We start from the raw sequence: 17,455 nt of genomic DNA, 5'->3' as shown, positions 1-17,455 counted from the left end.
TAAAAGGTTTAAAGCTCATGCTACTTGATACAGTGTATATAGGACTCCTGATTCTAGTATATTGTTTTAGCATGATTAATTCAGACTGAAAAGGTGTATACATGTACATACATAACTACTACTCCAATGGACATGTCTCCTGTCTCTGAGTTAAAGGAATATTGAGCTTGGGTGTGTTTTAGTTCACACAATGTATTTGTATTACACCACATTACTCCAGAAACTGAAAGAGGCTATCTACCATGAAATACAGTGTCAAAATAGTATTTAGATTTATTCTTCTTCTTCTTCTTTTTTTTTTTTTGAGAATAAAACAGACATCGATTATGCTTTGTTACATTTTGTGTAGAAAAAGATAAATTAAATCTTCTTATCAATGTATACTGATGAAACAGCAGTATAATCTAAAGTATTCCAAAACATTTTTATCAAAAGTTATGACTGGACTTACGCAGAAATTCAGAAACCAATAAGCCATCTTCACTTATATACTACTGGTATGCACATGTATTCATCGCTACAGCAAATACATTTTGGGTTAACGTAAGTACTCTTGCAAGCTTAGCTGACATTTCTTGCCACATTGTGTTTTGTCTTGTTTTATCTTACTTTCACAAAGACTTTGCAGAGAGGGTGACAGAAGTATAGTAAGTTACTCAAAGCATGAACATTTTTCTACAAGTCGATAGTGAATTTATGTTAATCTATATGTTGTTTTGACAAGTTATAACAAAAAAAGCAATAATATACTTCAATTTTGCCTACCTTTTCTTTTATGCTGTGATGTAAAATGTTGCCACAGCACCATTGCCTCCTCAAATATACTCCCTTCATTATACCTTGTAAGTACAATGCATACGTGATTTGTCAGCACATTTATGGGCATCAAGACTTAATACAAATGTACCAATAGACCTGTACTAGATAACTACATGTATTATGCAGTATAACCTATATCAATGATTTGTGTACATTGGTTATGCTTTACATTAATCAGTTCGATGCTACCAACATTTAGATTCATAGCATATGGACAAAATGCCAAGATAAAAATATTTTATGTTATGTAATACATGATCTGCATAAAATAGGTCAAGCACAATGAAGTGCAATCATTATGGCACAAACATAGCATTCCATAGTCAGAAAGACTTGGTATCAGACTTGTGTATATTACTGGGTAGGTAAAATGTCTACACTGGTAATATTTTACATCGAAGACCCAGATATTATACAAGAATATCAATATAAATATACTTTCGGCATCTAACTTTCATATTGCGATTAACAGGTGCAGTCATTATGATACAAACTTAGTCTTCCAGAGTATTTATCTGTAAAAACAAATTACTTATGTATCTATACAACTGTATTAGTATTCTATACAGTGTATTTCTAATAAGTGTACAGTAGTTATGTTGATCGTGCTAAAAGTGGCACTCTTGATGCTTTCACGCACAATACCCTAACAAGTGTGCAAATGCTATCTTGCCTTTTCACTGCATTTGAAGAAAGCCCTTATGTAAACTGGCCACCATGTCTAGGTCAAACTGATCTACTAGTTGACCAATTTCTGGATTCCTACATACCCCATTCAAGCTATGTATTTAAACGCTCTGTAGCTATGGAGTCAAACTTTCATCAGTTTCCACACCAGAGTCAGATTTACCGTGGAAGTTATCAGACTGAGATTTTCTTGATGTTGTTACAGAGTACATGTTGATGGGAGACTTCTTATGGATTATCCCATGGGCATTGCAATGCAGACATGAAATTAAAAGACTGCTCTAACAGTACTTGTATGATTACAAAATGTTGATTCTTGTGTCGAACAATAAACATCTACTCACACACACACACACACACACACAAAAAAAAAAAAACCCTGAAAATATGCAAATCGTCTGCTCACTCCATATTCAACAAGAGCTTATTCTATAAGGAAAACAAAGATAAAGTGATTTCTGAAATGGCACATGTTATCATGGAATTCCACACTTTGTCAATGATATCCAAAAAAGTGTATTACAAGTTTGATATTCAACTCTTAGACATTTAGATGACAACAAACCTGGGACCACTGACGAAATGATGCCTCGCACTTCTGAATCTCATACAAAACTGCATACAAATGTTTCGGATTTGCTTGAAGATTTGGAAAGAAATGTAGATCCTCAAAATTTCCCTTGGAATAGCCAACCAAGCTTTTCGGAGTCCTAAATTGAAGTACGACTGTACCAAGCTTTGTCTGCATGGACCTCTAAAGCTTTAGTGTCATATTTTCACTGATTTCTGTACCAGAGTATATCTTACTGATACAACTACACAGACTATGATCTTCTTGGTGTGATACTGTACCAAATATATCACAATGAGATTTCTCCCAGTGAGCATTGTAATGCCGACATAATTACATACAGGACTACGAACTATATTGACAAAATGTGCCTTCTTCCGTATGACCACTGAACAGCATGGGTATAGCATGTCACATGTTTCAAGCTCCAAATATGTACACAAAAATTGTCATAAAGCGCACTGTCTGCACAAAGAAATCCTGAGATAATCAATCTACAAATAATATGCTCACAACTTTCTTCATATTCCATTAGAGCTTATTCTGAAAGGAAGCAGAGATGTGATTTCTGAAACTCATGTTGTTTCAATGGCATTCCACATCTCAGAACTGTCAGAAAAAGAAACAGTGCAAGTTTGATCTTCAATTCTTATGCATGAAGATAGGAAACACAATTAGCACCACTGACAAAATTGTGCCTTGCATATCTGCGTAACAAGACAAAACTGTCTTAATTCTCCCGTTGGCATTGTAATTACTGACACACTTCCAATCATTACAAGATATGTTTGTTCAGGGAGATTCACTCATTCGGCCTTGTCTCCTGGCAAGGATGTCTTTCACTGGAGGCGGAGAATATGGAGCCAGTCGGGGCCTCAAGTGTCGAGGGTCTTGTGGCAGAAGGACAGCCTTCTGAAATAGTGGCTCTTGGTCCACTTCCCTGCGATGTAAGATTGTCTCAATGAGTCCTTGGATGTAGGGGTAGGTCTTAGGGGCCTTGACAGGGCGGGCAACATAATTGTTGGCATGTTTTGACCACACAGCAACATACCTGTAACAAATAAAATATAAAAGACATATTTGCACAGGATAAAAAATTACTATTTACGCTAGACATACTTTTTGATCATGAAAATACAGTCAACAACTGTTACATTGAAATCCTTGGAGAATGGCAAATTTCTTTCATTTCATCAAAAACTAACTAAATAAAAAAAACAGAGCTAATAATGTTGGAGCTTGGATTCTTTCTTAATTTTAACCATTTCTTTTTTTTTTTACAAACACTTTTATTACAATGGGGAAGCACTATAATGAATTACTCATTCCAAATGATAATATCAAAAAAAGAAGCACCATTCCCCCCCCCCCCCAAAAAAAAAATATACGTATATATTTACACACAATTTCAATTAGGCCCATCTTCATAGTTTTGAACGTATTGCAGCAATTTAGTACATTGTACATTTTTCTAAATGATGATGCAGTTTTCCAGTTTTTAAAAAAAATCTATTCTAAAAATGAAAAGGTGTACTTTAAAGAGGCAGTATTGTTTTATGGTATTTCATATAAAACCAGACTTTTTTTTCAACTCTGAAAGCATCAATACAAGCACATTACATAGCTCTACATACAAGAACATAATAGAATCATAATTACAGTGAGCTTTCTTTTATAATGAGGTGAATTTACAAGACGAATTTTATCACTGTACAACCTAAAATGGTTTCCCTTTAAAAAAAAAAATGCAATTAAATGACGGAAAATGTAAGCCAAAATCTAATATCCATTGAGAAAATGCAGCAATGTGTATGGAACCTCTCCGTCAAAAAACTTGACACTCCATTGACAGTAAAAGGAAATTTCACATATTGTTTTTTTAGCATACTTTTTCACAAATGAGAAATAGTTTACCATTTGTATATCATATCAGTAATATATCTAAGAAAGTATCACTAACCACTACAAAAAAAAAGAAAAAAAAAACACGAATAAAAATGAATACATTTCTCTGTCCCAAGAATGTCACCTGGTGAACTCACTTTGGGTTGCCTTGTTCATCAGTCTTCATGGGCCTGTCTTTGTGGGCCATATAGTCGATGACAGCAAGTAAGTTCCTAGCTCTGTATGCCTGGTAGCTGGGGAGAAAAGAATTCTCTTAGCATCAAAACTATATACTATATAAACTTATGTTACAGTATTCATACACTCTTGGAATAGATCATAACAAGTGAGTGTGTGTCATGTGGTTATGTGTACATATAGTTATGTGTGTAGCCTCTGACACAAAATAAATGAAGGTGGGTTAAATATACACCATAGATGTTTTTTTCCTCTAAATATGACTGACAGATTGCGTACGCCAACAGATGTTTACTATAAAATGCATGTCCAAGGGTAAACCTACTTTTTTTCACTTATTTTAGCGATCATGATACAAGTTTGAAATTCTAAACCACCTTTGTGAACTTGGGCCCACATGTGAGACATATACACATATTTCAGCTATCATCACAGAAACTGCGGCTTTGTAAAAGGATGTACAGAACAATGACAATCAATTTTGCATTATAGTAATTGAACTGAAATATTTATTTGAATTTTGAATTCCACAGCTCTCAACTGGAGGAGCTACTGGACTTCAACCTAACAAGAATGTACAATATCACATAAACTGCAAATGGCTAAATTTTGTATGAGATGAATTATACACCGAAGCTCTCATCATGCTTGATCATACTATCGACATGTGTAATATTACATGTTTTAATCTGGCACTGCATCATACTACCTTCATATTCATTAGTACTACATGTGTTACATTTCAAATGTACAAGCTAGTGCTGTCTGATACCAGTATCAACAATACACTCTTGGAAAGAAAAATATTAACTTACTCAAAGGAATACCTCTTTGATGCATACATGAGGATATGGTTGTGAAAAGACTCCAATGTGCTTGTGTGCCTATATAATTAGAAAATGGGAACAATTAATACAAAACACAATTGAAAATATTTAGAAAAAGGATACTAATACTTAGAAGATTAGAAAAACACACAAATAAACAAAATTCAAACAATGTCTGATTCACCAGGACTGCACACTAACTTCTACTGGTCCTAACTGTCTTTCCAGAAGGTATTACCTGTTTTTCTTTCTTCAATTTATTGCTAGTAAATTCTTGAAAAGAGTTACTAGTCAAACACTGACGTTTTACTGGTCAGGGACTCTCGGACCAGTGCTAGTGTGCAGCCTTGGATTTACAGATAACCTTCAATTTAAATTAAATGTGGAGATATTTTACATATAGCATTAGCAATTTCAAATATGAGGTATAGTCTACTGCAGTATTATTCCTCTCTATAAATTAATGAGCAACACAAACACACACACACACACACACACACATATATATACATTTTTCCTATAAATCAATATTTTATATGTTATATATAATTATCTATCGACACTATTAACTTGTGCCATCATTCTTTTAGCCCATTTAAGGATTATTCATTTTATTTTCTATTTTTTTCTGAAAGATGATTAGTCACACAGTCTTTACCTGAAGTTTGAGTAGTACGACAACTTCTCAATGAACTTGCTGTCATAGGCGACTTCAACGAGGGCCCTGTGGGAGTCACTGCCTGGCTGGAGCCACTCCTCCCGCTGCTCCTTCTCAGGGTCAAGAGGTGCATGCTCACACTCAGCTGGGCCATACATGCCCGACACCCAAGAGTGTTTGTTGGTCACATGATGGGTGAGACCATGCCACTTTGCCTAGAATATAACATATTTGAAGAAAAACACAGACATTTGGGTTTTTAACCAGTTTCAAAATAAAAACGTGGAGCGCTGATGACTCTGGGTGTAAATTATTTCAACCATAGACCTACATGTACCACACACATGAACATACATTGCTCATTAATTAATTCTGCACCCGTTTCTGTTAGGCTGTCAGTTCTGGCAGGTTGACTGTGCTTTGTAATCTATTTTTCCCCATTTGTCGCATATTGTTTTAGAGTAAACATGGACAGTATCAGTAGACGGCATGCTTGTCTCACCATTCAGAGATGTAAACATGTACTGTCAACTTCAGTAATTACCATTCTTGTGACACAAAATTTGTCCTAGTTTCAGGCTTGCTACCCCCCACCATTGATGTTCATTCAAAGGCAGTCGAGTCTGAAAAGGCATCTCAGCCAAATAGGACCGAAATGAGAGGAAACAAATGTTTTGTCAGTGGTGATACACAATTACATAATCGTCATTGTCCAAGCATCTGGATGTCTTCATTAAAGTGCACATAATCAGGTGGCGGTGGTGACGATGGGATCAAAGTAAGACCTCCATGTCCATATGTGTAGTAGGTCCATGTTCCAACAGACCCACATGAATTACTGCATATGTGGATTTTCAATTCTCTGAGATTGTTTGTGCATGTGTTAATAATTTTGCAGATTTTTTATTTATTCATCTATTTTTCTAGCCAACTCATAGCCAAAAAAAGGTTGATTATGTCTTGTTAAAAGTTCAAATCAACATTGATGATAATTCATCATCCCTGCCACAAAAATGAACTTCAAGACTTTTCCATCCAGATTATCTTTGCTTATTTCAAGCGTCCATCCCAGCAAACTATTTCATACACAAAAGGTATCAATTTACCTTAAGCATGTTGACATTTCCAGCACATGTTCTGGCACAAAACCAGAAATGTAGGAGCACATGCCTGATCCAGAAGACAAGGCCTCGAGTGGCAGCTCTGGCAGAAACCTGTCGGGAAGAATTTGACATTAAAAAATGTAAAGTTGCTGGTATTGAACAAGCTAGGAAAATATCATGAGTAAACATTTATTGATTTAACATGGAAATGAAACTAATAAACTAGGAAGTAATTACTTATTCCAAGCGATACAGGCAAAAAGTCGCCAGCATTATTTGACAAAGACGTATCAACCAGAAAATATCCCTATAAGTATTTTTTTTTTTCAAAATGAATGAATAAATGAATAATTGCAACACAACCAACACAACTATAAACACCAAATTTCTTCTGTTACACAAACAACAGAGGCATTTCAATATTTTCAGCTTTTTTTTTTTTTTTTTTTTTTAGAGCTGCATGTGTAATTCACACTTGAACACTGATACAAAAAAACAACAACTGACAATTGGCAAGAGCTTTACATGATTTTGTTGTTGTATTCTATGGGACGAGGAATGCCCCATAAGCATAGTAAACATTCATTCTGTTCATCATGAAAAATATGACTTGCACAATTCTATATCCATTTTTTAAGAGTGCAAAGTTTGTGAATTGCTGCAAAACTGGGGCAAGAGTGAGATCGTAAGGGGATCACACAATTTTGGTTGAGACCTGCCTTTAGGTTTTAATTTCTTTGGTGAGATGAATGAGACACCTCTTATGAAATATGAAGGAGCATGTAATTAAAAGAGGGATTCAACACTTATTTAATGAGAATTGGTTTTAAAATGGCTGAGATATCCAAAACAGGGCAATTAGGGTCACTTTGTTTGACCCTGTTTTTTGATGTTTTAGCCATTCCAACACCGATTTTTATCTAATATACTCTAAAATCTTCTTGGAATGGTATGACCTGTATCATTTCATAGGTAGTTTCTTGGTGTCTCGCAAAAAGTTAAAAGCCTAATCCTCATCTCAACCAAAACTACACAATCCCTTGAAAGTCTTTTGCATAATTAGGAGGCAATGATGTCTTGTTTCCATGGCAGTGCACTTTCCTCAACTATTGCAAATGTGTCTCACACATCATTGATTGAACAAACATCTGTGCCACATTGCATTTAGCTCAATCAGCAATCATTTCACCTGACACTATCACCATGATAATGCTGTTGCGAGACTCCACACAAAGTCAATAAAAGAGTTACATTACATTGTTCGTGATTCATTTTAGCATCTCAACTTCTACAATATACATATAATTCCAGCCATATGTAATCAACATACAAACTGAACAATCTTTTCAAAGAAAAAACATACACTGATTTGACCCACAGAGAGACCCAAAAAAGTATTGGGAAGATAAGAAATTACAATATATTGATATATTGATTAATCAATTGATGTATGTAGCATTGTCTAGTATTGTAAATGCGCATATTTTCATGCAAATAATTTTTCATGCTCGGCCTTGTAAGAAGAGTTTCAAGGTTTTTAATTATGCGGAATAAAAACATCAAATACTGGAATATATGGCAACTATATATATTTGCCTCCTTTTATTTTGTCACTAATTTCTATTTACACGAAACGCGCAAAAAAATGTAAACACTGCGAAAATTTCCACTTTTGCAGTGCATGACAGATGGCTACATTTATAGAATTATAAACCAGTTGCATTACCTTTGTCAGCTTTTTTCCTAGATTCTTGGCCCCATGCCATACATCCCAAGAGTGTTTGACGTCTGGCTCATTCACTCCTGAAAAGATACAAACACAAAATGGCAAAGAAGAGTCATAAATTGTCGGTATCATGTACAAAAATCAGAGCCAGAAAAATAGGGACAAGGAATAAGGAATCAATCTGAAAACTAGAAAAGTACTGTGAGGGCACAAAACGCTATCTAGGAGTTCATTTCCATCCATAAATGCATGCTGATATTCCACTGTGGAAGCTATTTGTTTACATCATTTGCTTTCAGCTACACTGGGCCTTGCCTCAAATATGCGCATATCTAACTTTATCCTATCTACCAAAAGATTTTTTTTTTAATCTTTCAAATACCAATAAAAATTTGTGGATCACTACCAAGATTTCATTTTCTCATTTGTGTCATTATCAACTTTCCTACAAGTTTCATTTACATCTGTTCAATAATTTCATAGCTATTCTGCATAAAGACAAACAAAGAAAAAACATTTTGCTGACGAAAACTTCACCATACTTCCGTGGCACAGGTAATTAGAGAATTTATAGTCATTGTAAACTTACTCATGTGCTTCGCAATTGACGAGTGGGCATCTGTGATAACTTCCGCCACCTCCAGCCCCTTTTGGCGAATGGCCACCAGACCCTGGACGAAAGCCTTCGCTTCCATTACTGGACTTTTCATGGACACCTCTCGCTTGTCCATGAACTCGATGTGGATTACGTCCAGGGTCTGGTGGTCCATAAAAGTATATGTCAGATATTGGGCGCTGTGCCCAGGGCTGTCGTTCCTCCCATCACCTGTTAAAAGAGAAAGTAAGCTGTTACACACACTTCACAGTGTCCAAAGAGAGTGATGTGACTGCAGTCTGACCTCTCCTATCCGGATAATGACGTGACCGGTGCCATTTGCATAACAGATTTGGCAAAATATGGAAGACTCAATGTCACAAAGCTCTCTCCCCAAATGGTAGCTACATGACATGTATTTAACATGTACATGCCACGTCCCCCTCAGCTGGTCTCAATGAGGGATCACCTACGTGTATACCTCACCTTGATTTACATTTGTAATTGAAAAAGTTTTTTGTCCGTGTTCTTGCGGTAATATGGAGGAATTTGTACATGCATATTATGTAGATGAAGTTTAGATGTGAATGTATCTTGATTATTATTGGAATAATATGCAATTTATGAGTTTGTGTAGAAATTCCCAATAAACTATCCCACATAATTGTAAAGTTAAAAAAAAAGAATTAAAAAATCACGAGATTGCATCCACATAGAAAGATCCAGATAAAGGGAGGCTGGATAGGAAATGTCAGACTGTGTGTAATTCAAAGCACAATCATGCAATTATGACTTATATTCAAGTATACAGTTTGACTCATTTATCTCCACAATGCACACTAGCAAAATTTGTGAACCACCATAACAAAAGGAACTACATTTGCTGACAGCTGAACCAATAAAATCAAGTTTGGAGTTGGATCATCAAAACAGGTCAAAACGATTAGAATTCTGTTTTCGGGATAATCTGTAGTCGCTTTTCATCTGCTAAAATTTAGAAATTACATGAAGAAAAGAAAGAAAATAAATGAATATTTCTTTTTAGAATGATTTTCAAACTTTCAATGGAACAAAAAGGTGTTTGAGGATTTGGATTTAGCAAAAGCCAGACTCCTCCCCTAGCAATGCAGAAGTGACCGTATTGGTCAGTCGGTAGTATATCGAATCCCGGTTACTGATTGATCATGCATCAACCGCTGGCGCCAAGCTTGAATGAACATCATGGAAGTTGCTATGATCTGACCATCTACTGTCAAGAGGTGAAATCTATGTTGCCTCCCCCTGATCGTGATAGCGTCAGAGCAGTTTTCTCGAAATGATGTTTTCCTAAAACACTTGACATGCGCTAACAAAATCACTGATATCTCTGCAACCGAGTACTTTCAAGAGATACAGTGTTATTGTATTGAATTAGAGTGGAAAGAGTGAGGAAATAATGTTGTATCATTTTCAGAAAATTGTCCACTCATACTTTCAGATCCTTTTGTTGCTCCGATCACATTTATCCTTTGTCCCTCCCCATCCCTACCACCCCCCCCCCTCACAAAAAAAAAAAAAGAGCCATTGAATAAAGCATGGCGAGGTTTCAGATGTAATGATACATATACATGATTTCACAGGTAACCAAACGTGAGCACATTTACAACAATGGAACTCACATGAAGTGTAACAAAGCAAATGTAATGTGTTTCATACAAAAAAAAAAAACATTGTGAAATTTGAATTAAACACAACTTTGAAATATTTGTTGCATACATGACAGACTTCTTTGTAATGAATGTGTGTCCTTACTTTTCTGAATGTTATCTGAAATAAGTCAGATCTCAATTGAGACAGTTAAATACCAGGGATAACCTCCCCCCCCCCCCCCCTGAAAAATAGATACACATAGAAACCTTTTTTGGATTAAAAAAGTAACAACTTTTGGGTTTACCATCCTCAGTCATTTGATGGTCGAATGGACAGATTATACAACGTACCCAAATCTACATTCTGTATTTTCCATCAATAAAGGTGAATTTGTGGTCACAAAGAATTCTTGCTCCTCTCCAAACTTGCACCCTCTGTATGGGCCAAAGGAAGCTACATGCATTCTACCCACTGCCATGATCACCTTATAATCTTCACCTACAACACATCTTGACAAAACTGCTTCAGGGTGTGGGTAATAACCCCCCCCCCCCTTTTCATCATTAGAACATCGGTTAAAATCATACTATCAATTTTGTAGAAGAAGATGAGGTATAGAGGGATTACACAAAAGATGGCAGACACCAAACAGAAGCAACTGCAATAGCTCTTCCAAGCATTTGAATCTTATGAGCTTTTTGTTTCTTGACTTACCACACAGCACCAATCCAGAGCCTTTGTGCTTCTCCACTGTCTCACGCTGAATGTCCTCCCACTTGTTTTCGATGGCCGGTGCAATATATTTTCTTTGCAAGGCAAAGAAAGTAGATGGTGAGATGAAACTGAGATCTGCAAATTGTGCCATCAGGCAAACCTTTGTGATGTTATTGCCTGATAGCACAACTGCAGATGCCAGCTTCATATCACCAACGTGACTCCCATTTATAACCTCTTGGGAGCACCACTTTGTCTCATGGCCGAGTGGACATTCCTGCAGTGAAAATTGAATTGACAATTATTGACAACAAATGCATTTGATATTGAGAAATTATCAATGTCACTTACATACTTACATGAAGGAAATAACCTCATTAGAAACAAGTAGTATGCTTAAATACGATCATCATCACTTTTTCTGCAGAGGGATAATATGATCTGAAAAATATAAGCTACATTTAAAGTATGCATGTATCAAACATGCATCACACATACACTTGTATCAATCTGATAGACACGTTTCATTTTTTTTTTTCCCCACAAACAGAGACATTTCACCAGGGGCACATGAAATATGCTTGTTTATGTCTATTAAATGAATTATGTTAAACATGATGTTAACTGCAAGTTAGATTCCACTCTTCGCCAATCCTTCTTAACCTTTATCTTGTAAAAAAAGAGCCAACCTCTGTGCTCCATTCCAACAGTTTTTCTAATGCTAAATCTAAAAACAACTTGGTGAGGCAAACACAAACAGTATGGACAATAAGACAACACATACCCATGTTACATGTGCAGCGGAACCTCTTGTAGACTTGATGTTGGCATGCACTCTGCTGCCACAGCTGTGGCATGTAGATTTGGCTTTCTGGACCAGATCTTGTAGACGGCTCTTAGTTATGACAAAGAGCTCTGCATCCTTGGCTTCCTCTGCACGGAGCTTGACATGCATACCTGATCTGGTTGTCTCCACCACAGCTTCTTCGTCCTCTTCCTCCGGCTTCTCTGCTTCGTTGTCTCCCATAACTTCTTCCTCCTCCCCATATTTCTCCATATTGGCGCAAGATGGTCTAAGAAACAACCCATAAATTTGTTGGTTAGTGAATGTTTATAATGCACTGTACAAGTGAACATTTTCCAAGGACTGATTTCTCATGCTAAGCCGCATAAGAAAACTTTACATGATTTTTGATCAAGACATCAACCACAGGAACACATGGCGAGAAGAAATACTCACATTTCTTTTAATTTTGTGTGTGCTAGCATCTGTTTGAGTGAAATGTCCCAAAAAAGATCCAGAAGTATTTTTTTATCATCATTATTCTTCAATAACCATGGCAACAAAAACATCAATATACACCATGCTCTTATGCTCATGCTTATACACTGTATTCCCCTTTTGCTTGGTAATAATCTGAAAGAATTCTACCAGACACAACAGGGCTAGATAGGTCATTCATTTTGTGAACTTTAGGAACATGTATATTCTTATTATGACTGAGTAATTAGTCATAACTTTTTAACCACTGTCCATCACAATTTGAAAAAAAATCATAAACGTAAAATATGCTTCAAAGATTGGTAAGTATGAAAGCATTTTAAAAAGCAAGTTTCCTTTCTGTACAATCTCAATAATAGCAAGTATGGTTTGCAACATGACTTCTTCTTTTTTTTTTGTAATCACTGTTATATTGTTAAATTTCATATGAACTGAATAACTCAAGGCCATGAATATAACCAACAGGCTTAGGTTTTGTAAAATGACATTTCTCATCAGTTTTGTATGTGAACTACAAATAAAAGGAGCAATTTGTGAGCTGAATTGTATTCCATCAGGGATCAGAGTGAAAAATAATCACAACAAGAGTACACATGATTACATAAAGTGAATAATTTGCGAAAGCATATGTTGTTAAAAGCACACAGTTCATTATCATTCCGGCTCTTTTCACCCTCATAGGCGACTGCTGTTATAACAAAGTTCTGGGGACCGCCGATTTCCTTACATGATAATGAAATTCTATATCATCAAACAGGAAATATAAGTGTACAAAGTGACATAGAATAGATTTTTGGACCTGCTATTTTATGCTGGTGTAACCAGAATTTCCTTAAAACAGTATTGTTATAATGGGAATTCACTATGTTATTCATAATCATTAGCATAAGCTTACCCTAGCTGAAGAAATGCCTTGGCATCTGGCACATACTCTTCCTCACTGTCATCTGCAGGCTCTTCAGGCTCCTTTGGAAAGATGAAATCCCCTTTCTCAATAAAGCTCACGCTGATACTGCAACAAAAAGTGAGAGAAATCATTAAAATATGGACTGAATAGTCTCAATGGTAATGAAACTAGAGCAAGAAATATTGATACGTTCCTATGTTGACTAATATGCCTCTGACAAACTGCATGGTTGTCCCATTAGGGCCGCAGTTGTGTTTAACAGTGTGAGATGATACTTTCATATAATTAGCAACAAAAAAAAAATGTAGAAAAAAAATATAAATGGCGTATTTGTAGCAGTGTGCTGGGTGACTACTTTCCTTGAACAAGGCTGAATTTGAAAGAATGGCTAAAAAATATAAGACAAATACAAGAATATGAGTGTTTGAACTAGTCCTTTCACCCTTGCTCTTAAGGCCTCCATGGCCCATAATTCTCCAAATAGTCACCAACTGGTAACTACAACTTCATGACAGTACTTTTAGCATCTTTTAATACATGTACATACATATATGGTAAAAAATGCGATACAATGTATTGTATGTCTACATTTCACATAAATCTTTCACCAAAGAACACACATTTTCCCTATATAATCATCACAAAGTTATGCACGTACGTGTACACCTGTTTACATCATGCATACGATAATATTCAAGTTATGGAGAAAAATAGTAATACCAGTGAAGTTTGACCCTTCAATTTTGACTTCATGACCCATGTTTTATTTATTCAATTTTTTTTTTTTTTTTTTTTTTTTTTTAAGAAAATCATTGCAAGGTATAACTTCAGGCAATGACAAATTGTACTACATTCTATAAAGACACAGTACTTTGAGCCATTCCCAAGATATGGAGGAAAAGGAATACTAACAACAATACTATTTTGACTGACCCAAGTAAAACATTGCTGTACCTGTATGCCATACAGTGCATGTAAGGTAATAAAGGTAATACCCCTATTGTATACAGAGAGGGCATCCCTCTTCAGATAATACCATTCAACTGCACATTTTCCAAATGGTCAAGTTCAAAAGAAAGAATGTGATCCATTTGAACTTACTGTCAAATATTATGCCAAACAATAAAATTACATGTACTTACTCCAATTCTTGCAAATCTCTTCCTGAGGCTGCTTCAGTTGCTGTTGATGTATGGCCCAAGTTCCCTCCACTTCCTTGCTCTGGGGGATGCACAGAGCTGTCAATGTACAGTGTACCAGAAAATAAGCACAAAATTTAAAGGGCTCATGCACAATGGACATAACAATGATCACAGAAATCTAGCTCCAAATAAAAAAGTTCATCAAGGGAATTTCAATTGTGAAAGAACAATCTAACCCTAACTAGGCTGGGGAGGGGAGTCGAGTCCACTCCCCCATCCCCAACCATTAGGCGAAATGTGTTGCTATCGCAAAATCACAAAATCTGATTACGTGCAAACATCATGCAAATTAGCACAACAAAGCATAAAGTTTGATTCATTTGTCACATATAACTAAATAGCCTGACTTCATAAGGGTTGAAACAATGAAATGAAATATGAAATCTGAAACTTTTTGAACAGATTTTTGTGACATACGATTGTACGTTTGCACAGATGAATCGGGCTTGGAAGTCTAGATATATTTTTGTCATGCAACTTACCTTGCACTTCGTATTGAAGAAATAGATGACGGCAATGATGGAGCATCCGAATCACTGGTCACAGAGAGAGAAAGAAAAATCATATATCTGTTGCAAAAGATATATAACGAAATAGATAAAAACATGGGAATGCAAAGAGGGTCATCTGCTGGCCGAGTACATTACAGAAGCCAATAAAGAGGATGGGTGACCTCAGAAAGATGGCCCATTATAATTTTCACTCTGATCTTCAAAATGACAGAGCATAGAATGTCTACTAGATTTTATAAATCAACAAACCTTGACATCGAAATGGTTGAAGTTCAAGATGGTATCAGAGACTCCAACTCTCCCGCCAAAAACCCATTTTTGCAAAATCTCTCGTTCTCCCGCTGGAGATTTGATTTCTCCCGCCCTGGCTCTGTGTCTCCCGGTGGAAAGGATTTCTTACTTATTGCTATCGTACCTTGAAAAAATAAGCCTTATACAGCACCAGAGAACATCTAGAACCCTAGGAACTTAGCGCTTCATGCACATCAGCTTGCGAGTCTCCCGTTTGCTAGGGGTTTCGGGCGGGAGAATCTCCAGATCAGAAGGTGCTTGGGATTGGAATCTCTGTAGTATTTGATGACTTATAATTACTACAGAGTCTACAGCTGTGCAAGATTCATTATGAATAGGTTGGTGGACTGTAGCATTGCCACATTTCCCTGTTGCAACTTCATCAGTGAGGGGACGAAACAGAAACGTTACATTTCAAGTTTATGACAGAGACAGAGGCCAGCAACGTTACAATCAGAATTAGGCACTCCAGGCAACATCTACTGGAAGAGTCAATGAAGCAGTAACTTTTTTTTTTCAATCGCGGAACAGCAAAATGTGTGAGCTACACTGTATATAAATGAATAGTGTGGTAAAATTTTACATGACTGGACATGAACTAAAGGGAGTGCACTCTTTTCATGATATTCACAAATGTAGAATATTGGCAGCAAGTTGTATGAACAGTGTGGGTACCATTGTTGTTTTTTTTTACCAATATGTTAACCAGACATAACACATTCTTTTGACTTGGTGAATACCTGTGAATGTGGAAAAGTCGACCCTTTGATGAAGAGGGAGCATCTGCAGCCGATCGCATCTTTGAAGCTGGAGTAGAGCTTTGAATGCCAGAGACAGGACCTACATGGGCATTACTGCAGATTAGAAATATCAAACATAAGATACTTGTATACATTGAAGTTGGCAGAAGTCACAGAGGATCTTGTTCTACGTATACTCAATTCAAATTATTCGAAATGTAAAAATGTTAACATGAAAATTGGAACTATTAATATTTCAGTTACTAGTTAGTCAAAAAAGTAATATTATCATCATCATTGTTGTAAAACATAAATAAAATGAAATAAAGTGATTCTGTTTTTAATATTATATCTTTAGTGAAAGTAATGTCAATAATGATTTTTACAATTGACCCATACCAATTCATTTCATATAACGGGTACTCTCACATTCTCCACTTAGTACAAGGGCATAAAATATATCCACTTATTGCTAAATGTGTACCTGCTTTGGCTACTTGTACTTGACGTCTCGGTTCTCCTGCTTGTAGTTGCTTCTTCATAGCTGTTTGTAACGGGAAAGTGAGAAAAAGAAAAAAGAGTGGAGAGGGAATTATTTAGAAAACATAGCCAGAAGCTGCTTGTATAACTCATGCTTTTTGGTTATGGTATCATAGATATATTTTCATATCATGGGCAAAGTTACTAATTTGAAATGAATCAATTATGTATCAAAAAGAAAAAAAAAATAGTGAGAGGTTACAAGTAGCAACATAAGATTAAATATTATATTACTAAAATATGTATAACAGACTATCCCTACTACAAATATCACAGGACTAGTTCTTTTCGTCTTGAAAGCGTGGACATTTGAAATGTCCTCTAAACCCAATATGTGATATTACATGGGAATTTGGCCGTTTACGACCATTTTCGGTGGGGTGAATTTGCCATTGAATATTTCGGGAGCAAAATTTCTTTGGTAACCCAAGATAATATACATGTAGGTAAATGTCTATCAATATACAAAAATTGATGCTATTCCTAAGTGGGACGAATTGTGATCCGTGACCTTGAATTTGGCACATTTTTCATTTTTGTCAACTTTGAGGGCGCTCTCCGTAAAAACGG

At 36.0% G+C, this 17,455-nt stretch overlaps 2 protein-coding genes across 7 annotated transcripts in view; both read right to left on the bottom strand.

The window, feature by feature from the left end:
• The window catches only part of LOC139738876 (uncharacterized), a 60,866-nt gene that overhangs the window by 35,214 nt on the left and 8,197 nt on the right, over nt 1-17,455 (bottom strand). The gene's annotated exons all lie outside the window — the stretch shown is intronic.
• Nucleotides 2,870-16,404, bottom strand: LOC139739380 (uncharacterized). The gene is made up of 13 exons (XM_071650003.1): nt 16,346-16,404; nt 15,285-15,338; nt 14,743-14,838; nt 13,589-13,705; nt 12,196-12,484; nt 11,412-11,688; nt 9,063-9,299; nt 8,474-8,550; nt 6,751-6,858; nt 5,645-5,859; nt 4,975-5,043; nt 4,120-4,215; nt 2,870-3,128 (listed from the first exon to the last, which is right to left on the bottom strand). The coding sequence occupies exons 1-13, from the start codon at nt 16,402-16,404 to the stop codon at nt 2,870-2,872; spliced, it is 1,953 nt and encodes a 650-aa protein (XP_071506104.1).

Source organism: Diadema antillarum, unplaced genomic scaffold (assembly GCF_040938485.1).
Source record: "Diadema antillarum isolate AM-2024a unplaced genomic scaffold, OU_Dant_1.0 scf00000029, whole genome shotgun sequence".
In the NCBI taxonomy this organism is placed as follows: Eukaryota; Metazoa; Echinodermata; class Echinoidea; order Diadematoida; family Diadematidae; genus Diadema; species Diadema antillarum.
Note: the sequence above shows the minus strand (reverse complement) of the source record. Positions and strands in the feature narration are given on the sequence as shown.

Coding starts and splice junctions, on each gene's coding strand:
- LOC139739380 (XM_071650003.1), bottom strand. CDS start 16,404: ATGCGATCGGCTGCAGATGCTCCCTCTTCATCAAAGGGTCGACTTTTC. Junction 14,839..15,284: donor TCTTCAATACGAAGTGCAAG/GTAAGTTGCATG, acceptor GTACATTGACAG/CTCTGTGCATCCCCCAGAGC. Junction 12,485..13,588: donor AAGGCATTTCTTCAGCTAGG/GTAAGCTTATGC, acceptor GTTGTTTCTTAG/ACCATCTTGCGCCAATATGG.